This window comes from Bombus pyrosoma, linkage group LG9, assembly GCF_014825855.1.
Source record: "Bombus pyrosoma isolate SC7728 linkage group LG9, ASM1482585v1, whole genome shotgun sequence".
Classification (NCBI taxonomy): domain Eukaryota; kingdom Metazoa; phylum Arthropoda; class Insecta; order Hymenoptera; family Apidae; genus Bombus; species Bombus pyrosoma.
In genome coordinates, this window is record NC_057778.1 from 14,427,773 (window position 1) to 14,452,119 (window position 24,347).

The 24,347-nt window shown below is 33.6% G+C and overlaps 2 protein-coding genes and 1 pseudogene across 11 annotated transcripts in view; 2 read left to right on the top strand and 1 right to left on the bottom strand.

Annotated features, from left to right (window-relative positions):
• LOC122570700 (regulator of G-protein signaling 9) overlaps positions 1 to 11,513 on the top strand; it is a 50,020-nt gene extending 38,507 nt beyond the window's left edge. For 7 of the 10 annotated variants that reach the window (XM_043733420.1, XM_043733422.1, XM_043733423.1 and 4 more), the window contains 3 exons: positions 2,577 to 2,908; positions 3,137 to 3,770; positions 5,539 to 11,513. In XM_043733420.1, the coding sequence (XP_043589355.1) occupies positions 2,577 to 2,908; positions 3,137 to 3,770; positions 5,539 to 5,599 (1,027 nt within the window). In that variant the 3' untranslated portion in view covers positions 5,600 to 11,513. The remainder of the gene's footprint in view (positions 1 to 2,576; positions 2,909 to 3,136; positions 3,771 to 5,538) is intronic. The other 3 variants (XR_006317893.1, XM_043733419.1, XM_043733421.1) reach the window with 3 other exon arrangements.
• Positions 9,123 to 16,298, bottom strand: LOC122570708. Its single transcript, XM_043733439.1, has 8 exons — positions 15,873 to 16,298; positions 15,359 to 15,491; positions 14,932 to 15,062; positions 14,702 to 14,811; positions 13,998 to 14,143; positions 13,498 to 13,696; positions 13,302 to 13,418; positions 9,123 to 12,435 (listed from the first exon to the last, which is right to left on the bottom strand). The coding sequence occupies exons 1-8, from the start codon at positions 15,930 to 15,932 to the stop codon at positions 12,318 to 12,320; spliced, it is 1,014 nt and encodes a 337-aa protein (XP_043589374.1). The 5' UTR covers positions 15,933 to 16,298; the 3' UTR covers positions 9,123 to 12,317.
• A 5,373-nt stretch (positions 16,299 to 21,671) lies between these two features.
• LOC122570707 lies at positions 21,672 to 23,247 on the top strand (annotated as a pseudogene).
• The last annotated feature ends 1,100 nt before the right edge of the window (positions 23,248 to 24,347 follow it).

The window sequence follows — 24,347 nt, forward strand, 5'->3', positions numbered from 1 at the left end:
TTAGGCTAGCTGAATATGTACTATGGAGGTATATCGACATCTGGCAATCATCTTGTTCAAAGTGTGCGGTCTTTGTGTGGCAAGCCACGGGAGAGAATCCGTTGGAGTGTTTACTGCCGCGCGCCGCTGCTGTATTTTTTCAAGGAGAGCTATACGGTTACTCTATGCCTTTGTTTAGGTAAACGTTTATCCCTTGACCTAGGCTACGTTGGCGACTGATTGTCGCCTCGGGCCCAAGCTCACTGTTACAAATCTCAAATAAACACGATCGGATTGAATGACAATTATTTAATTATGGCTATGGTGAAATCCGGATTACAATATTACGGGATTCTCCCCAAGTTCCCAAGGAAGGCTCCGGTGTTCTTTCATCTCCGACATATATATATAGACATATATATATATACGTAGTACATACATACATATACGAGTATGTATATAAATGTATGTATATGTATTATCGTTCAACTGTCTTTTTCTAGTCTTTCGCTTTATCATTATTATGGCACTATTACGTTATATATATCCATTTCTCATTCTCATTTTCGTTCTTACTTATTGTTATCGTATCTACTAATACGGTAGCACCGTTTCATCTCGCCACTTGCCCAATAATAAATAGTTACAAAACATTCCGCATGATCTTGATGCAAAGTACCAAATTAATAACAAAAGTTTACGATGTCGGTGATAATAATTAATGGAAATTATCTATATTTAAAGTCTTGTCCATTTTTAATTGAATATTTTATTATTCGATATCGTATTGTTTTATTACGAAACGGTATTTATTATACGCACCGAAATATCTTGTGTAACCATTTTCATGTGATCGTGCCGTTATTATTTGATTCCACTGTTAACACCAATTATCGAAACATTATTTAGCGAATTTTCAGTTTTTCGTGTAATCGATCCAAGCGATATACATTTTCAAAGATATAAGCAACAACTTAAATTTAGGTTGAGCTCCTCTTCGATTTCGACGAGTTTTCAATATGTTGTAAAGCTCAACATTTTGAACAACTTTTTCTTATATATACGTGCATAACACGGTCGGTCTTAGTTTCCGAGATATTCACGACAGACGATCGGTACCACCACTACAGTGTATTCCGTCTATAATTATGCGTCTGTGTCAGCGTTTGGGTCAGCGTCGGTTGCTCAAATCCAAATTAACCCCTAACTCTTATCTTCTGTTAATAGTACGTATAAATGAGAATTGGGTGAATTTGAAACTCCGTCCGCGATTGCGTATGCGAGGCTGACATCTCTTAATGTCTGTTATAACTCAGTTGAAAATGAATACGTATCATCGATGTATCGGATTTCGGTTTGGGTTAGCTTTCTCAATCCGCTGACAAATTTCTCCGCGCCGCCAGGCGGCTGGCAACAAACGGTTGCGTAAAATAATAACGAATTAACACCTTGAGGACCGGAGACGTGAATTCGCGTCTTACACATTTCAAGCGGCATTCTGTAAAAATGTTAACTACTGTTAAATAAAACAGTAAAAAAAGCAACGGATGCTATAAACGAACTATTATGAATGTATTTTTACATTACATGCTTGAATAATACGAAACCTAGATATAATATATTAGATATAATATTGGTCGCTTTGAATCTCTTCAATCGGTCGAAAAACACGCGGGGATTCGGGTTGTATGGTTGTCAGAGCACCCGCTTCCCAGAGTGTTAATTACAAAAGGTAATAGATCACCGAATAATTGATATTATTTTACAAAATAAAAGAATTGTTATTGTTTTACGCAAACATCGTTGACCGTTTCAGGGTGTGGCGGTTGAATTGAAAGAACTAACCGAATAAAAACTCAAACGCAATACGTTGGCAATATCTATTTTTAATTGAGTTATAACAGACATTTATCACAGTTTCGCATATACGGTTGTGCACAGAGCTTTACCCAAGCTCGTCAAACTCTCTTTTATGTATACATATTATAAATAAAAGGTAGAAGTTAAGTTTCGGTTCAGTCGCTGTTAATTATATGCTCATGCGTTACGAATGCACAATGATAGACAGAATTTGCTGCAGCGATATTGGCAGTTTTTTGCGAATATTTCAGAAACTAAAGCCGACCGTCCATTATGTGTATGGGAAAAGGTCGTTCAATATGTTGCAACATACTTCAAACTGATCGAAATCGGAGAGGCAGTAGCTTTACTACAAGTTCATCGAAAATAATGCAATGTATAAACAACAATTTGGAATTTGGAATGCACTTCAAATTCAACTTAATTCTCATCAATTTTATTTTACCCGCTTCTTACCGAGAGAAGTCGGCCCTTCTTCCCTCAAAGAAGCCTAACTGTGTTTCGGCTCGAAACGAAAAAGAAACGACAATTACGATTTCTCTTTAGAAATGTAATGTTGCAAGGCGCGTGTAATTTCCCTCTTATACGTTGGTACAATTGGTGGTACAATTACATATTTGCATGACCTATCGACATATCGAAATCAGAAGAATCGAAATAAAATGAAAAGACGCTGTGGTATTTTAACGAGAGGAAACAATAAAAACTAAATCATATAATAAAGTTCATGTTGTCAGGGATGCTGGCACATCGGAAGCTGTAGTTCGCCCTATGGACGACGTTTGCCCGTGGGACGTGGTTCCAGGACCGAGTATAGAGCAGCACGCCATAGATACCACACTATCACACCATCCAATATCATCTGGAGTAACGTCGTCGGTTGAAAGTCAAGCGGAAGAAGGCAATAATTTGAGTGCGCAGTCACAGTCTATCGAGGTTACACGTGCATCTCGGAAAAATTCATCGCAATTAGATTCCTGTAGTTCCTCGTCTGATGTCAGTTTAGTGGTAGCGGAAGTCTCTGAACATCTTCGAAAGTCTTGTAGTTTGCAACACAGTAGTAGCACAGGTAAATATTTTGTAAACTATTTGCGTTTATGCTATGCGTATATTCTTTCCACGACGCTTTCCACAACGCTCTCCACAACGAAATTCTCGCTACTGTCAAAGATAAGATAAAATTAGATTAAATATAATAAAAAGCGAGGGATACTATACGTATGCATATTTGTTAAGTATTAGAACGAATAATTAATTAAATCGTGCAGCTTTTTATCATAGTTATTTTGTAATACAGCCGGCATGACGACCACCGAACGAATCGGCATAACAACGCGAAATTATTCCATCGGCTCGACTAGCGGAAGAACGAAGCTCTCAGAGATCAGTCGACCGTCCGTTTTGTCTTGTAATTATCCGTCGCCACAACATTCGTTCGAGTATTCTCATATGACAACTGACAGATCGGATGTGTCTACGACAGGGAAGTGTATTACCGAAGAGTCTCAAACTAGTACGACGTTAAAGTCTCTCGAGGAGGAACTGACGACGAAAACTTCAACCAAGGCTCCCTTAATAAGCATTAGCGCGATCGTGGGGGATCTACCGAGCGACAATTCTACGGTTGAAGTCGAGGAAAAAACGAACGGCGATCATGCGCCGGTAATAAAGGAAGAGATAGAAATTGAGGGAAGAAGGCAAAAGCTGGAGGCTGCCGAAGGTGATGCAATGGCGGCAGTTATAGCCGAAGAAAGTTTGGCAATTTCCGCTCTCGTAAAAACGGAAACGGTGGAGTCGCTGGAAGAGGCGCAGGTTGTTCCTGTTTGGGAGCCGGACACCAAACAGGATGATCAATTAGCACCAGTTACTCAACCAGCTCCTCAACAAAAGCGTGACAATAACGTTAACGAAGTATGCCCGTGGGAAGACGAGTAAGTACTTAGAAATTTAATATTGAAAATTAGTTGGTTAACCGAAATTAGTTGGTTTGCTGAAATAATAAATTAATATAATAGTACCAATTACTGGAAAAACTTTACATCTAAACTTGTTTTACGTTTATCGTCGTTAGCGTAACAAAGATATTTAAGTTATAGTTTTAAAAGAACACAAAAGATGTTACATTTACGCGACGTAAGATGAAAAGTTCGAGAGAATAAACTATGTATATGTAGAATAGAGAAGGATAGGAGCGAGAAAAGAAGAAACGCACAAAATATTTCCACCTTCTTTTCCTCTGCCTGTTAACATTGAATATCATTTGAGGTAAACTATACTTTAGAGGATGAACAATTATTTTTGACCGAACCTCGAACCTCTTCAACACAAAATTATCGCCTTTCTTATTTGTCATTTAATAGTTTCTTGCACGCAGAATACAAAATTGCAAGTTTTAACTGTAGAGATTTATCGGTTCAAAAGTTATGCGTGCGTAAAGTTCAGCTTTTTTAGCGTATTTTACACATCACTTTGACGCCGTGTTGGCTCTTACGCGCTATTAAGCCAATGAGTGGAGTCGCTGGTTGTGTATAAATGCTCGTTTTTTTATGGTGACGGCCATTTTACGGCGAGATTTTGCATATCAGATTAAGTTTGAGTTATCCTATACTCTCGACCCCGCGGTGGTCGGTTACGTCACGATTATAGTAACAGGTCTAGACACTCGCTCAGGAAAGCCGTCGAAAATTGAATCGCCAAGAATCAATATGGAAGGCAATAAGCTTCTCGTTCTTGCGAAACAGACAGAAATGAGTAGAGTGTCTCTGTCTCTGTTTGAGATATTCATAGATGCGTCACGCATGCGTCAAACCTTCTTATCTTCCATGTTGATTTTTCACGACTCAAATTTCCGACGTTTTTCCTTAGGTTTCGGTACATTCGTGTCGAGATCTACGAAAACCTCCGATAAAATAAACGACTCTATTCCTCGAAACCGAGATGTATTAGATGTTTCGAACGTAGAAAAGGGCAACGTGAGCGAAAGAGAAGGCGGGACTGAGATCCCGGGAAACGAAACTTTTACCAGCATATTTGTTATGCTTTTCTGATTAAAATTAAAAGATCAATCACAATATGCCGCCTCCTTCTTTGTACAGTGAGCGACGCCATTCCTTGAATGAATCACGACTAGAAGCCGACGATAAGGCGACAAAGTAATATATCAAATAAGTTAAAAATGCTCTACTCTATATACGCATAACTACTCAACTAGTGGATTTCGCACCTTCAAACTTATTTTTTTAAGTCGAAACACGTCGGAAACTACAAGATTGCAAAAGATTCAATAATTTTCCGTGCCCTGAAGTATAGTATATCGTTTTTCGTAGCCAACCCAAGAGCATAAATTTTCTTATTATTTGGATGCTACATATTTTGGAGAAATTCAGATATTGTTTTTCTTCCTCTTTTGCTTGTTTGCGATTTTCAAGATTGACAGGCTTGACAAATCCACGCAGTTTAATAAGATGAAAATAAGATTATATATAAAATTCTATCACTTTAATCGCTTTACAACGACAAAAGCATCTTATAATCTCTTTTGATCGAATCGATCGCGTACCTTAACTGTACTAATTGACCTGTCTTTCACAACTTTATTACTATTAATCTTCTTATTTATTTATTTTTGTTCTTTTCTTAAGGAGTTACGCTTATCAAGGATAGTTGGAAAATTCATACAATTTATAACGTTTGTTTCAGAGAAAATTGTAGAGTGGATGCACCCTATGTGAAAACATATGCAACTTTAGGTTATTTGTAACTTGGTATGGTACTAAACATACATTCTACATATAAACATTCGCAACTTCAATTTCCATTTTACTTCACTTTTGCCAAGTTCGAGTGCCCGAGCTATCCAGGATATCGAGTATTATGTTTTTGAATTGTTCGATTTATCATTTTCAATTTCGAAAGGATTGAAAATTGAATTATTTTTCATCTGTAACATTTGTCGAGATATGGAATCGTCTTAATGGGAAAGAACGAAAATATTGAAAGTAAGCAAAAGGAAAGATACTTGTGTGTCTAACGATAAAACACCGCCACCATAATTCTATGGTAGTAATCTAATAGAGTAATCTCAAATGTGTAAATAATGATAAAGATTTCAGCACGATGTGATGTGTAAAAAATTCCGTTTTGTCTGGAATTTCGGCACAATTTCGGTACAATTTCGGTACAATTTCGGTACAATTTCGGTACAATTTCGGGATAGCATAACGTAAAAGTATATTCAGTAAGATTCTCAATTTCATTTTCTTGTCAATCTATGTAAATTTGAACGAACCATTTCGTTTTCTGTTTCCGATTCGATAATCTACATGAAAGTTGTGCGATCTGTTGACTAAAGAGCTGTGACAGATATAGTTACGTCAGTTTGCTGAATGCAATGAATTATAATTAATACGTACATGTTAGCCAATTAAGAAAATAAACATAGTGGACAAGATGACACGAATTTTTTAATAAAGGATAAAGTCTCTAAAGCGATTTGTTTCGCAAAAGTATTAAATGCAAAGATGCGTCCTATGGGAGTTAGTCAATCATGAGCCCTTTGACCGCTCCCTTAGCTCGCAAACTTCTTTAATGCTACTTACGGATAACTTAATAAACCGTAAAAAGTTCTTTATTTGATTTATTATAGACGATTAATCATTTTCTATAAACGAACGTTCCTTACCAAAGAAAAATGTCACGATCACGTACAATTGAATTCCAATATTGGTGTATCATTGTATTGAATAAGTAGTACAATGTGACAAATTTACCATAAAACATCCAAGTGGTTTAGATGACATTGCTTCGCTTAATAAAATCATTCGAATGTTGTGACAGTTGATTGTCATTTAATCTAAGTGTTAGTCATACGTTTATCCGATATGTAATAAGTGTCGAATCACAAGTATTTAATGTAACTTTAGCCCGCTTACGGCCTTATATTACGATATAACGGCTGGCTAACGGTTAAATTTTGAAAAGTACAGGTAAAACGAAGCTATTCGACTTTGATCGTAGATACTTGACGTGTATTTGTAAATCGTTACTACTTGCTGTTCGTAATTAGATCGAGTTAAAATTAAATAGGGAAGAAAAGAATCTTGAAACAAGAGCGTAATAATAACGATTCGTTTGTTTGTTACAGAGAATATCGAATCTTGTTCTTGAGAAAGAGGGATGGAGGGAGAATGGTTTTCTCGAAATGTAGTCATTTATTGTGTCTACATAATATCATTTATAAGTATATACTATGACTGGGTTCTGGGTACTGTTACTGCCCTAGTACCCAGATCCCACGAATCAATTCGATTAACTTAAACTCAAGTATATAAGAAAAATTTAACAAAACTACATACTGCACGTGAACTTGATGACGCAATTTTCCTTCTTTAATAAACTTAATCGACTGGTTGTTAAATACTATAATGGAAATGTTGTATCGTAAAATTTAGAAAGATAATCTTAATAAGAGTGCACACTTGGTAAAACAAAAAGCACACTTGTTACGTACTTTACGTAATACGTAACATAATTAATGAAAATATTAATTTGCCTGTAGATTACGTAACAAAAAGACTCGATTAACAATCACAATACGAGATAAAGGCATAAGAATGCGAGACATCGTGCTACTATTTTTAATAAGTATTAACGAATTCCATCGGTAATTCCGTTTTTGAATCGAAGAAACATTGAAACTGAAAACACGAATTAAAATAGTAAACGAACGATAGTAAAATTTCATTATTTCTTAATATATGAATTAATTTCAGCTATTAAAACACACACACTATTGCATATACTACATGTGTGTGTGTGTGTGTGTATATATATATATATATATATAAAGTTTCAATTTATTTGCCACATGTTTGAAACGAATGTTTTTTTTATCGATAAATAGGTATTTGTTATATCGTATATATGGAAAGTACATACTCCATGAATATATGGAGTAAAATTTAAAGTAGCGGCGAGCATTCGTTTAGAAACGATAGTAATAAATTTCGAACGAAAGTTCGGGCACTCGAGATTAGTTTTAAGAAATGTAACAACGTATTCATGACGATCGTACTGTTAATTCAAGAGCTCAATTTAACTACCGTGAAGGTCCTTACGAAAACTACATAGTTGATTAGTTAGATAAAAACAACATGTTACAGTCCCTGTGGAAATGAATATATTATACGAATCATAATGAATACGGTATAGGTATCGAGATTATTCTGTTAGTCGCGGAATTTGCAAAGATAGGTTTAATGTATGACTGACAATGGATCTTATTTACGAACTCCAATGACTCGTAAATAGAGACGATTCCGATTTGACTTACGCATAAGTAAGTATATACCATCTTGTAAAAGAATTTCGTTCGGCGAAGCATGCAACAATTATTATAACAGATAAGCTTCGAAACGAACCAAAAGCTATTTTTGTTCTCTTTTTGCAGAGACATTTTATACACATAATACATAATGCATTATCGTTCCGTCGTTAGAATTTTAATCACAGATCATAGATAGATAGTTCTACTCGCTATCGTTTAACTAACTCACTCGTCGTCGTCGTCATTGTATAAGGGGCAATCGAAAGGATCGTTGTGCGTCCTGAATCTCTAAGCGCCATCTGATTTCACGTTTTCCTTTCTACATATGTTAACAACGTATGTTTTCGTATTGATTGGTCAAATGAAAAATTTAATCGAGAAATAAAAATGTCACGGTAACGAATCAGTGTGTGTATCAGTTGGCGATTATTTTTTCGTTAGCGACTACGTACGACGCGACAAGACGCAACGCGCGCGTCGCGTAGCAACGATAATAACAGTATTACGAATGAAAAGACAGTGTTCATAAACGACAGCAAAGTACAACAAGCTATAGCGATCGATAATTATTTTGATATTATTATTTTAAAAATAAATATCGATATGTATCGTTGAGTAAATTTGTACCAAATATTTCGTATAATTCTTTATTGTTTTTTAAAGGCACTAATCGTATAATAATTTATAATATCTATATTTTAGAGATAGCGCAAGGGATATTTCAAAATCCAGTTGTATGTGAGTACACTGGATACTCATTAGCAAGTACATAGAAAATTTCAGCATGATAGCTCACCATTGTATTTCCTATTCTAAGCTAACGGTAAGGTGTCGTCGTTATCTGTCATGGAAATTACCTTGTGCGATATAATAGGGATTTGATTGGCGAATGACCGTCAAGTTTTCGGGCAAAGAAAAGCACAAACAGAGAATCAAAAGGAAGAAATACTATTTTTTAATTGGTCATACCGCGTAGATTATGTTGCTCGTTGTATTTTATTTAACACGTAGTGTTAAATAAAACGATGCCCTCGTGAGAGGCGTTAAAGGAAGAAGCCGTTTATCGAACATGTTGGAACGTTAAGGATGTTGCCACCTGCATCGTGTATGTGTCATTAGTTTGGAATCATTCTTACTTTCGTACTCTTATTTTCAATTCTCACATACAGCACACATGCAGCACACATACAGCGATCGTGCCGAAACAATGGCGATTTCTCCTATTAGGATCTCTAGCGAAGGAATTATCTTGATCTCCAGTCGATTTAAATTCACTTACAATTCGATTTTCTTAATCACGTGCAAAGCGAAACAATCACATGTTTGTTTCGTCGGTTTTTGTTTCTTCCCCAGTTTTAGATTCGCCAATAGTACAAATATAACTTAAAGTATAGCGTAATTTACGGGTAAGCCTGACTCAGACATGATCTAGACCTGACCCAAACAGTAAATATTTTTTATGAGTTATTTAAGAAAATGAAATTGGCGTTCACCGGAAAATAGAGATTTATTCGATTCGATTCGATTCGATTATCAATTATCGATTATTGGAACTATATATATATACATATATTTGGAAGTAAAAGCCGTAAAATAAAAATTACCAAGTTTAAGAGTTTGCGACGATTTCTCTCTCAATTATCTAATATCTGATAGACAACTAGATGAGAATGAGCCATGTTTACCAGGAAAAGACTGAAAATGTACCTGAAACTCACCCCTCCTTCGAAAATGCATGTTGCGAATTCTAAGACTAATTAAGTTTTAGAATAACTAGTATTGTGTCTCATCGTTTTGATAAAAAGAATAAAGCAAAGTAATAATAAAAGAATACATCGACAAGGACGAAGAAGATAATTAAGCGATATAGGTGAAAAAAGGGGTGATCGATTCAAGATTTCAGCGATCCTTGATATGTCCCGAGATGTTTCATCTGTATTTTGTATTAGATCGATCCATCTTCACGTCATTTTAACAAGTGTGCTAAACATGTGTATCTAGTAAACTATATTGTTACTAGAATTGAAAAACTAGCGTAGGGACGTTCTCATCGCACTGATAACATTTATTCAACGATATGCTGTTCTTTTATCATTGATACGAAGGAAAAGATCGTTTTAATTGGATAGAATACACGTTTTTTTTATAACAATAATTTAAAGGAAATTTTAGTTGGAAATATTAACGATGAAACGCAAAACATGGATGAAACTTTGAGAAATTTTAAGAGATCGAATAAGATTGCATTCGAAACGCGTTCCAATATGTTTTTGTATTTTAAGGATTGTTTTCGTGTCGTGGTACTTGATAATGAATTACACGTACATCGCGTATAGACAAAGAAAGATTAAAAATAACCTTTCACGGACAGTGTGTTGTCTATACTGATCTTAATAATTAGAAGGATTCGTGATGAAAAATGAAAATAGAAGTAACAAGAGGTAAAGGAAGGATCGATCGAATAGATGTCAGCATGAAACTGTGTATATACGTATTGGTTTCGAAAGTTTCTACAATTGAGAAATAATAAAAATTGTGGATATTAACGCAGAATAGAATGAAGAATGGTTTCTCGAGAATAGAATCCGAGTACGGGTTTCATTGCATTCTAAGTCAATCGTGGACGTTAGATAGTTGCTTAAACGATATTAGAATGTATATGTAAACGATGGAAAACGAAGTATGACGACCCTTATATTAAATAAGTTGTGTTAGCGACTTGCGGTGCGTCTATCACAACTTGTTTTAAAGTTATATTAATACGTTGAACACACTATTGTTCACTGATTAACTATCCGATTACTAATCCAATTACATATATATTAAAGTACATGCAAAAGAATGAAACAGATCAAACATGTTACTACATATTTAGACACTTGAAGACGTATTATAGAGAATATAAAAGGCTTTAGTGTATATATGTAGTTTTGTAAAGTATTAATAATGTATAGACCTGGAAAAAGACGTACAGTGTTGAATCGACGAAATATATTGTTGATATTAATCGAGGCCGATATGAATTACAAGTTTTCACTGTAAAATCGAAATTCAGTTGACACAATGCGATGTGTACACAAGCGCGCAAATATACGTATAATGCGCGTGAAGGGAGGTGTTGCATTGAGAACATTTGCGACATGTAATTAAATAAATGATCGTTTCGTTAAATGTAACTGCATTTACGCGTACGAAGATATGTATGCGTATATGTATACACGCATATGCACACGTATACATAAAAGCAAAGAGGATGTTATTCGTTACATATATAATATGTGATACATGCGTAATATTTTAAGCTGTCAATAGAATGTCCTAATACTAAATATACTATAGTGAGATTAAAGTCTGTGTTCTCTTGAATATTCCTAACATCTCCTCTTTTATCTTTTTTATCGAGAACAATCGAGGGTAGTGACAAGTTTCCAAGCTTTTCATCTCTTCTTCGAAATAAAGATTAATCTTAAAAGTAGTCGTACAAGTTTTTTCAATCATGCCTATAGGATATGTCATATATTTGTAATTTCATACATAACGAGTGTAATTACTTAATACTAGATAAACGAATAATAATAAAAATACAAATGAAACTAACAATACTAATGATAATGATAACGCACAATATTGTAATGGAGCAAGTAATTTTTCTTTTTTATTCCTTATTCTAATAAATATTATGTATATTTTCAATAATATTATATAACAGGACCATGTAAATTATGTAAATATTTATTCGTCGCGTAAAACACAAGTGGGAAAGATTATCAAGAGATTATTAGAATTATCAAGCATTAACACTAGATCGTTACAAAGTAAATGAAATAGCTTCCGTGGACGGTGTGGCAGTTTTTCGATAGATATCAGTCATATTTTCTATATATAATCAAATGTAAAAGCATTCTCAAAGTCGATAAAATTACAACATAGATATCATTTCTGCGTCATCATTTACAATTATCTAGTCAAGTTTCTCATTTGACAATAAACGTCAAATATGGACATAACGGTGTTCTAGTTATTTCTTTTTCCAAAATTGATAAACATTATCGAATTACAACCATTTTGTTAATCGTTAATCGTCGAATATGAGCTAAAGCTTCACGATACAATTCCTTATGCACCAAATTGTTTGCGCGTAACTGAAATTTGCTTAATAACAGCGACAACGTTGAGAGGGGCAATTGGAAGGGTATACTAAACACTTGTCCATGCAATAAACGCTTGCACCGTCTTTGCCAGCAATATCTCCGATCGCATCACACAATTCCCTGTTAGAAACAAAGAATGCAATTTTTTATGGATTTTTTAATAAAATTTCCCTTGTCGATAAACTAGCTATTCTTTGTTAAATAAACCAAGAGAGTATCGACGGACGCACGAATCATCACGGTATAAAATAAAATAAATTTCCTTGATACAAATGGAAAATGTAAATACCATATACTAGGTTGACAAAAATGTGCATAATAAAAATATGCACATTTATATATATATATATATATATATATATATATATATATGCTATTGACTGAATTGGTTTGACTTAATATTTTAAGCTGAATAGTATACTTGGTTAAAAACATTTTTATAAGATAGAGTTTGCAACATATTCCAGGACGATACATACTACGTATGTGCAACATGTAAAAAAATTATTTGTCAGACCATTATTTTACACCACTGGATCGGTGAGGATCTACAGAAGAAGTAGCCGCGAAATTGACCTTTATTTTCAAATACCAAGTCAAATTTTTTTTACAGCGTCATATTCTACTCGCTTCACGAGGAGCAATAATTTATGAGGAGTGACTGCTTCTTTTGCAGATGTGTATGCACGTCGGTACGCAGAATATGTAATAATCAGTATCCAAACTAATTTAGAATAACGCTATGATGATCTTGACAAATAATTTGCTTACAGCCTGTACATGAAAAGAAGATAAGTAAGGAAATGAAAAAGTTGCGAACATTTGTTGAGAAATTATCAAACACGAACGTCACATAATTATTACAAAGTGGCCAGCAACGAGGTACTCCAGTTAAGATGAAATTGTTGGTTTAAGTATGCCCAACTATTATTTCACTAGAAAATGTGTAATTATAATATGTACGAGGCTCGTTCGCGATAACTTACGGGCATTGGCAAATAGCTGCTGGGCAATTTGGCGGATAGCGAAGACAGTTGGTTTGACACCAGTCATTCATTCCTGGTATACGCCGATAAAGGAGAGTGGACATGCATACCTGAGATCTACAATTGAAAATACCGGTTAATAAATTTTACATCTGTTAATTGCAGATCTCCCCGATTAAAAAAATACTGTAATTACCTAACGACAAGCGGAAATATGTTATTTGGAGAACGATAGTCTTTGTAATAGAGCAAAAAGGGATTGTCCTGTTGTACAAAGAGCGGCGGTACTCCGGCTGTGCTAGTAACGATGCTCACATCAGCGCAATTTCGAAACGTCTCTGGTCTTCCACATCCGTTAGCTTCGGTTCCATTTTCACAGGTGCCCCACATATTACCTAATATGTATGTATAGCGAGTAAAATCACGGTTGCTAACGAGTAAATATCTACGTTCTCGACATTACTAAAATACCGGAACACAGTACTATTACGTTTTAAAAACAAATGAGACTTTTAAATATACTGATTTTTGCCATACATACACACACATATATATATACACACTATACATTAGATAGGTTCAAATAGTTTTTCCTCAAATTCGGAGGATAGTATATAATTGCACTAGAACTAATTATAAGTAGGTATAATGATACTGACGTAAGCAAATATTTATGTAAAATGTAAAAATACAAACCAGTGTAATAGTTCCATTGTATCACGCACTGCGTACAGGTAACATACGGTGGTAAAGTTACCTTATACCGAAATATAGCTTTTCTTTCAGTGTCTGGAGGTATCTCAAATCGGACGTCTCGGGTTCCGGATATATATAACGGATATCTTAAACAACAACATGTTTCGTATACAGTATCAGATTTTTTAAAGAAGGCAATCGTAATATGATTATAGATATTATGTCCTAATGCGAAATTTGTAAAAACTTTACTGTTACTAAGTAACAGTCATCATCGATGAAGATGTTGCCAATCTAGAACATGTAGTAGAGCATGTACATCGATAAAACGCAACGATACCTAAAACATATCGGCAAGCGGATAAAATAAAATATGAAAATGTAGGAAAATGAGCATCGTAGGTTTTAAATATATTACAGTCTAATTGTAATTGCATATTATAAGCTGTATAATTAATAATAAAGAATACAGGAAAAAATACAAGTGTAAAAATAATATAAAATTAATGTACGTATTTCGTATAGCGTGTAGATGTAAATGTTTTTCGAAAATTTGCTCAACACCTATCATAGCTATCCACACAAGACGATTGTTATCGTTGTAATATCCTGATTTTATTGATAATTATTAACTAATTCATTTTCACATACCTATTCTACAAATTGGTACTGATAAATCGATATCATCAAAAGATTTTGATTACCTATCAAAGCATTCTTGGTTTGCTACGTGCCTTGGATTGTTATTTGGACAAAGATACATTTCAAATCTTCCTAAATGGTTGGCTGTAAGCTCGATCTCGACGTCGATATCCTATAGATTTGAACGATATATTCAACTCCGTCATCGATCGATCTAGCTTTATTATAATAAAAAATTCTAGGCATAAAGAGAGAGAGAGAGAGAGAGAGAGAGAGAGAGAGAGGGAATTACCTGACCAACCGTGTAATGTCTAACTATAGTGCCCTTTGCGTATTCGCCACCCGCTTCGTGTGGTCTCGGCTCTTTCAAGTGATAAGCATCACCGCACACTCCACACTGGCCTTTATTCTCCACCCATTGCACTGCAAAGATAATAATTATAATCTGATTATTATCTAATAATGCCTGCCAAAGAATTGTCACAAGGAATTCGTGGTCGCAACGATATTAAACCGACACGAAAAGTCGATCTTTCTGAAAAGTGATCAACTGACCGGTTTTTACATCGAGCTCTTCAATTTCTCTTAAACGTAACATTCTGTAATATGGCATAAATTTCAATGTATTCGTTCATCGTGTACATATAACAGGATTCTATACCGTTGGTCTCTCTCAACTCGCTATATCAGAACGAGGTAACCATTATAATACAACGAACCTGCATAACCTCCACAGAAGAGTTCATTGTCATTGTAATTTACAGGATTCGGATATCCAAAACGCCACATACTATTCCGTGCAGGTGGGTCCATTAAACGTCCATGACCATTTACATGAATGCAACTCGGAACCTTTAAAGTCATTACTTTATATAACTATAAATATTTCTGTTTTATTACAGACAAAATGAGGAATATAAAACATTAAAATATTAAAAATATTATACAATAACAAAATGAAACGAACTTATTTTTATGGTATTAAATTGAATTGAATTTAGTTACGAAATAAATATGAAACACATGCGCAATAAGATCTCATAATTTTTATATGCATTATCTTCGATTGAAATAAACGTATTAACTTTCATATTAATTGATTAAATTTTTGTAAGAGTTAAATAAAACGAATTGGCAGATATTAATATGTATAGATACGTATACGTATGTGAACAAATGTGTACACAAACAAATCTGAACAATGTTTGAACAATATCTGAACAAGAAACTTACCTGAAGAAAGAAACAGGATAGTACAAAAAATATATTGCGATACCAATATCTGTTAATCATGATCACCTAAAATAAGATTTACAGGTCATAAAATAAAAAATTATTTAGAACGTTATTTCATACAGGCTGATTCATACATTTCAATACTTCAGGGAATAAACCTTCATACAGAAATAAGTAAGGAACGACGCGCGAGCACAGTACATATATCCTTACGTATTTTAATTTTCGAGTTATAGGCGATTAAATGGAATGTTCCAAGTTTTCGTCTTCTTTCCTCTTTATGGTAAAAACATTTCTTAATAGCACTTTTGTAAATTTTTGGATAGGATGAGATGGATTCATTGCATGGCCATCGCGATCTAAATCCGGATTAAATCTCCACAGCGCGACGGTCGGATTAATACTACCACTAAGCCAACTCAGCTTGAAAACTAAGGTCGGGCGACGGGATATGTGTGCGTATACCTCAAAAACTAAGGCCGACCGCCGCGCAACGCTGCTATTCCTACGTATAGGAAAAAATTATTCAAAATATCGAGCTTGACAACTTCATCGGTATTTTCGTATGCAGATTTATCCCCTGAAGTATTTAGATGCATTTAAAAGTATTTAGATGCATCCGTTACTAATTCCCCCTTCCCCCTCCTCTCTCTTAGGCTCTCTTCCCGTTGAAAATGTACCATAATTACTAATTTAATTAGCCAAAGTTCTTAAAATATACAGACTGTAGCAGATCAAATGGACAAATGATTATTTTACATGCAGAGACAAGTCGAAAGTCTAGAACAAAGTTTCTTTTTTCGAAATTTCGTTTTCGAAAAAATCAAATTTCTATTGCAATGATAACAATGATAATGTAACAATAATATGATATCGCGCTGGTAGATCGTAATACTCGGATTAATGAATCAAGCAAGATGTCCTTAGCACTGTGTTCATCGAAACAGGGGACATACGTGGAGGTGCAGAGATTTTAACTGTTGGGAAACTTCAATATTTACATATGACAATTAGTTAACGATAGTTCTAATTATACCGTAAAATTCCATTTTGATTTACAATGGGATTATTTATGTTTCGTTGGAAAAATAAATATCGTAGAGATGATTGTGAATAAAGTTTAAACCTTGAATTTGGTAGTTTGGTAGTAGCAATAGAAATCTTTCGTAAGAATATACAAGATATTATCACATATGCGTATATAGTGAGTAGCGTCAATCAGGTTGAGTTACAATTGAAATGAAATGTTTATCGTATCGCGATATCGACATTTTTAAGTCAAAAAATATTTTATGAATTAAGGGGATTGATAGAAAAATGTGATGCAGGTAGGTTTTTCTCATACACGAGATAAATATAAGGAAACATACGTGAGACTTGCTTTTAATTATTACGTTTAGACGAGCTTTTAACGAATTATGTCTTTATGAACATTTATATTTCATTGTAAATACGTATTTAGCAGCATATAAATTTTTCTGTTGCTTTCTTAGAACGAAGATTTTGTCATTTGCGCTATTTCTACTTTTTCCCACTCTCTTCATTTATTTCGTTAAAAATTGATTTTATTAATAATCGTTTTGTCGATAATTATTGCGAATATTTTTATTTCAATTATTTTGAGATATTTTATCAAGGTCAGCATTCTGAACAACTATACATATATAACTACCGCTCGGGTTTAGTATCCCAAGTATTCGCAAAAATCTTAAATTTTTAAGTTATCGTTACATTTCATTCTGGAGTAGGCAACCACGTTTTTATATAACCTGATCTGAATATAATCTATTAATGAGAGAGACAACCATTTTTAATACTGTAAAAAAGAGGGATCAGTGAGTTATAGACAGTGTAGATTGGAGCGTTGGGACAGAGTGGTTTCCAGCAACGTTAGAATGAAATCATTTTTTATAAATCGGTTGATGTATGAAATATTACACATTATTGTAATCTTCAATTGCTGGAAAATGCATTGAAAAGTTATTTACAGAACAAAAATTTATAAAATAAATTTATATATATGTACTATTAAACGTAAATAGCTCTATAACATAAAAACTAAACTCAAGTGGCGGTTACACGTATAGACAAAGGTTATTCAAAATGTTCCAGCAATAATTTTAATTATCACTTTATCATACACACTTATTCGCTTCTATAACGTCTATTTCATTATTTCTATACAATATAAACTTGCGTGCTTTTATAAAAGAAAATTTAATCGCATTCGGTCATTTCGTCGTAAGAAATAGAAATCCAGCACAATAATAATCGCATAGGTACAGGTGAAAAATACGTATTTCAAAGATGTAATGTCCACGGTATCAGAGTTGTGTCTACCATCGTGTACATATTGTACATGATGATCATTAAATTAAAATATCGAATGAAATTAACATAAATTTAGACTGACATTAAACCGATCGAACGTTAATACCTTTGCGAGTCGACATGTCGACGATTAACAGCCGAGTTTAAAATCTCTATATACACACGTATCTAAAATTCGATACCTTCTAGCGTACGGTAAATCAAACATCATAAATGTTGAACAAGCATACTTTTGTTACTATTATAGGATGTAATTTAATCGTTTTATAAGGAAATATCGTAGTAATAACATCGTAATTTCAAACAGACAAGACGACAGATGATGCCAGCTTTGTTATAATATATGTGTTTATGCGCAGTTAACATTCATCGATATTATATTATTGAACAACAATGCTCTCTTTCTTGCGAATCATACGCGAACAAAACACGATAAGACGTAATGATAGAATGATAGAATAAATGTAAAATACTCAAAAACATTAGAGACCATGATTTTATTAAGATTTATAAGTAACGACAGGTTTAATATAAAATAATCAAACGTATCAATCTGAAAAAAATAATGATAAACGGCATAACTGGTGATTAAAACTTTTTCTATCCATATATGATGAAATCAATGCCCTTACACGGAATTATGCAAAGTGCCTTTCAATTTCAATATTAATTTATCGTTACGTTTGTCTTTTATCAACGGAATTCGATGACTCGAGATAAATCGGTGTGGCACCTTTCTCCGAAACGACGAAGGTTAACCAGCCTTTTTTTAATTCGTTTTTAAGGAACTTATGTCTCTTATCGGACCCTGGGATATTTTTCATGTCGCTGAATGACAATTTAAGGTTACCGCTTTGTAAGTTATTTTCCGTAAGTTATACAAAATCGCTAGCTATTTTCAAATCGATTGTACCTTTCTTTGTTCCTGACGAAAGATAATCGACGAAAGAAGGGTTGGGAAATATTTCGCTAAATACACGAAGAAAAAACAAATTAGGAAGGATATTATAAGTTTGCTAGTAATAATCAGTTAAAATTTTCTAATGTCTACATTGCACACAATGTCTCAGCCGATGCGATATAACGTTTATTATCCTATAAAGAATTATGTGTGCAAACAGTAATGCATCGTCGATGTGTTCACCGAGTTTTATTATTACGATGGTATTCAATGAAATAGTTTGAAAGCTGTGAAAAAATTCGAGGGTACAGAGCCTCTCGAGTATCAGAATTACCGCGTAACGTTCGACACTTAGGACTTACAGATGTCAATTTTCTTATTGCATAATTGCAATATGTATAATGTATTATCGCGTCCTAATATATACATATACTAATACATATAATAATAAAGATTGAAATAATTTTTGATCACTTTGTTTGCGATTTTTGTTTAAACGAAATTACATCCCGTCGAATGTAATCAACTATCTGAATAATAGAGTTTCGAACCGTTGAACTTGCGAAAAGACTTCGTAGAAAGTAAAGCAATGAAAAAAATTGTATAGAATGATTCAGATCTCTGAATGATTACCAAGCGATTCAATCACGCGTCTGACAATCGAAATCCATCCTATCTCGTCGTATATTGAAAAATAATTTTAAAGATACTGTATCTTGTTATACATATTATTATAGACCTAACATCCTCTACTTGACCGTTTAAACCAAATCGATATCAGTAAATGGTATACATATCGTACGGTATAGTAAAAAATCATCACTGAAATATTTCACGATAAACGGATATATCGTTTAATGCCACTATTTAATTAGACACTATCGGGCATCATTTAAGCTTGTTTTCGTTTCAACAAACAAAAACACATAAGAAAAACTTAGTAATATGAATTGAAAGGAGAAATCGCTCGTATAAACGATAATTTCTTCACCTTTCTTCTCGAACTTGAGAAACTTTTTAACGATAAAAAAATACGATTGGATCGCAGAGCAACTGAATGATTACAGCTAGTATGACGTAATTACAATCGTGCGCTTTGTAAAGTTTCAATTTTATTTTATTACTGAGTATACGTAATTACGATTCATTGTTAGATAATAGAGATATATAATAATTAAGTTTAAACATCTCGAGGAAGCAACTTGTCGAAGTTCGTTGTAAATTATGGTAAAAGTAAGGTTACGAAAAAGAAATATATACGCGTTAAAACAGGTTGATGACTGTTTCAACACCGAAGAAAAATAAAAGGACCATGAAGCGAAACAAGAAAGCCATGACAGCTAGAATCGATCCGGGTGAACATTCATGTATGTATGTATATACATATATGCATATATACATATATGCATACGTACTTATGTAGTTCTATCAGGCAATTTAAAAAGTACATTCAGAAAAAGGACAGGTTCAACGGTTTCTTCGTTTTTTCTTCACATGTACGCACACATATTGAAATTATCGAAACTTCGAATTCGGTAAGAAAAAAAACATACATATAAATAACGTCTTGCGGTATTTCGTTACGTCCAACATTCGATCTAGAATTTGACTTTAATTTGACTTCTTCAAGGACGAATTTATTAAGGCTAGAAAAAGATTTATAATTAAATTTTATTTTTCAATTGTATTATATTCATAAATATTATACAAGATAGGTAATATTATAAAATGGTTTGAAAGTCCTAATTGTAAGAAAAACTATGTATACAGGTACTTACATATAGCTATTATATCTTCATATCTTTTGGTTTTGGAATGATGTCTGAATTAAAGAAGTTAACGAATAACATAGCTAAAATACATTTATTTCTTAATATTACAAAAAGAACTATCTTTTCAAAAATCAAAACGTTTATAACTTTTATTTAAATATACAATACGAAACTAAGTAGTAAATTTGAAAAACTGGAAATATCTCATATACAGTTTCAAATGACATACATGCATATATATCAGATAAGAATGTAAATATAGACAAACAAACTTAATTATCTTAATATATGAAAAGATGGGCTAATCCAGTCTTTGGTCTTGTAATTAGAAGAAATATGATAATTGCGTTCAACGTTTCGTAAATAATCACATATTTTTTAATAGCTACAAAACTTTGGCAAACTTGTCACATCTATAAGTTCTATCCACGATAGAGTAATTTATAAAAATTAAATATTTGTTATCTATGTACATAATCATAATCAAGGATAATATCGGTATACTTTTACAGAATTTAAAATCTCGAATAGTACCCGGACGTTGTCCTTATCCCATTGTACGACTTATGAAGAACGAAAGCAATTTAAATTATTATCGAAAATTTCAGCTTAAAATCTAGCAGACAAAAAAAGAACATCTTTCCCTAGATCTCTTTAAGTATTACGATATTAATACGATATTAATACGATATCGACATTATGTTTATACGTTTATTGCGACTTTCTCTCAAATCCGTGAAATAAAAAATAAGAAAAAGGTATTTGATCAGTGTTACAAGATAAACTGTCGAAATCTGTTATTTTATATGGACAGATAATAAATCCGAGTTATCAAACTATATACTGATAGAAGAGTGTAAGCTAAAAGAAATCAAGGAAAAAGTATTAAAAAGAGCAGCAAGGTACGAAGAGAAAACCCTAGAATCAAAAAAGGTGCTGGTAAAGGAGTGCATAAAGGAAATAGAGAGAAACTGGGGAAATGGCCAGAAAGGGGAAAGAACAAGAAAGAGAAAGAAGGGACTAGAAGAGGTGAAAAATGGAGGGATACAGAGGGAAGCAAGAGAAGAGCAGGAAAGGTTGACAGCAGACCAAATTATAGAAGAAAGAAGGAAGAGAGAAACAGAAGAGGGGAAAAAGAATAAGGAAATCCAAATATAACAGACATTACAGAAAAATAACCAAAGAAGAGCTAGCAAAATACTCGGAAGGGAGGATGAAGTGGAAGGATAGGAAAATTCTAGCCAGATTCAGATGTGGAAACGAGACCAACGCGAGGGAATACTGGAAAGAAGAGGGGGAAAAAAGATGCAGACTATGTAAAAGGAAAGAAGAAGCCCTGAGACACGTAATAGAGGAATGTGAAATAACGGAAGGACCAAAAGACATGGAAAAAACAGAATTAAAAGCAATAATAGAGAAGAGAAGGGCAATACAAGACGGGGAGGAAAGACAAGAAGGTAGCACAGCAAGGAGGCAAAAGACCAAAAGTGGCAATAGTGTCTAGTCATAAGTTGCAATAGTTTTAGTCATTAGTTTTTAGCTGTTAGATACCTATATAGAATAATCTAAGGGAGTGCAATACAATAGAGTAGATAAGAGGTAGATATATAAAACCGAAAGTTCGTCCAAAGCCGAAATGCACGGACTAAAATAAATAGTAATAATAATAATAAATCCAAGTTATGGAAATTGGAGGAAATGGAATAGTAATCGAATCGTGGAAAGAACATTCGAAATCTTCACTCGTAACCTTAGTGTTAGCGTGTTCGCACGTTTGAAAGATAACAGAAAAGAAAAAGTTGGAGGATTGTTGAAAGAAAAATATTGCTGAATGTTGATGATGGCTAAAATTTGAATACACGTATGAATCATGTGGTTTATCGCCGATATAATTTTGTATGGTTATGTGCTACGTTTCAGTTCGCTCAGACGTTTCATTATTAACGATAATTATGATATTTGATTTACTACCATTATTACTTCCCACCCTTTACTACGCTGTCCCTCTTTTTTCTCTCTCTCTCTCTCTCTTTCTCTCTCTTTCAATAAATATTCACATATTTTGGCAAGTACATACATATTTGTACTTTCTAATCACATAATAATATAGTTCATCAAATTCATTGTATGTATCATCATAACTACTTCTTCCAATTTTTGAAACAATATTGGAGGGGTTCGTCAATGTTACAAATAATATAATATGCTCGACACGGATTCTTAACTGAATTTTAAAAATCTCACCTAACAAAATTATTACACATGATAAAACATTGTTATAATCGTTTGAAAAATCCTGGTATTGCGTAAAAAAGTTGTAAACAATGTCTTCTTTTTCTGGAAACTTTTGAATATTTATTGAACGCAACTCTCGTGGAACAGTTGTTTCAGGTGACAATAGACGGTGGATAAAAGATACCGAAAGATAGAGACGAACAATGAATTCCAGCTCATCCTTTGAGAATTTGAAATCACTCGATCAATGATTCTTTCGTAAAGGTATAAGGTAAAGTACGTCTTCGAATAACCGAGTTGTATGTCATAGAAAAATTTATATCATATTCCGGATGTATAAAACTTTAAGCACGTATTAACATATTTTCACGTTTAAATATGAAATTTATGATTCTAGAAAGATAATTTTTGCTCGGATAAGCCACTGCCGTCATCTTTGCATTAAGTTAATTTTAACGACAAAACGGTATCGAAATCGAGACAAAATAGCAAAAATGAGAGAAAGGAACGACGGTTCTCTTCAGTCAAGGTTTCAATCAAGGTTTCTGCCAAGGTCAGAAATAAAATAGAAATCCAAAACCATTGCTTTCTTATTTAATGGAGAATTTTAGTTTGTTAATGGAAAGAAAAAATCTATTCGGTCGTGCAGTTCTTAAACAGGATAGACGACATTTTATTGGACGTTACCGAATGTTAAATGTTTCTGGTAAAAAATAATATTATTAGCAAGTGATACATAGATACTTATACGTACAGCCATCAGACATAATTATCAGATAATTTTGCAGAATAATAATATATTCGAGAAAAGTTTCCTTCGTCGATATTGAAATTTTCGTATTTCCCGCGTACGAGCCGTCTTTTCCACCGAACAGGTTGTCCAGTGACATCGATGTTCGTCGACTCGAATGTTCGAATTTTATAACGAGCAACCGTTTTGACATTTTCTTCCGGGTGAAATTACGCGTGTAGATCGTAAAATAAGCAATGTGCAATCGGTACCGCAAGAACGGGAGGATACTTACCGGTGGGCGCGTGATCGGAATTTTAATATCGATGGCCAAACTATAGGTGAAAACTGTCTAGGTCACTCGTTTACCAAATTAAGGGAGATGTTCTTTGGAGAGATTTCCTATTCGACAAACACTTTCGAATTTTCTTAACTATCCACTACGTTGAAATGTTGAAACATCGAAACGAGAGAAACGTAGACTATTTAATGATAAACGATAA

Coding starts and splice junctions, on each gene's coding strand:
- LOC122570708 (XM_043733439.1), bottom strand. CDS start 15,932: ATGATTAACAGATATTGGTATCGCAATATATTTTTTGTACTATCCTGT. Junction 15,492..15,872: donor TATCCTGTTTCTTTCTTCAG/GTAAGTTTCTTG, acceptor ATGACTTTAAAG/GTTCCGAGTTGCATTCATGT. Junction 13,419..13,497: donor ATATTTCCGCTTGTCGTTAG/GTAATTACAGTA, acceptor TTTCAATTGTAG/ATCTCAGGTATGCATGTCCA.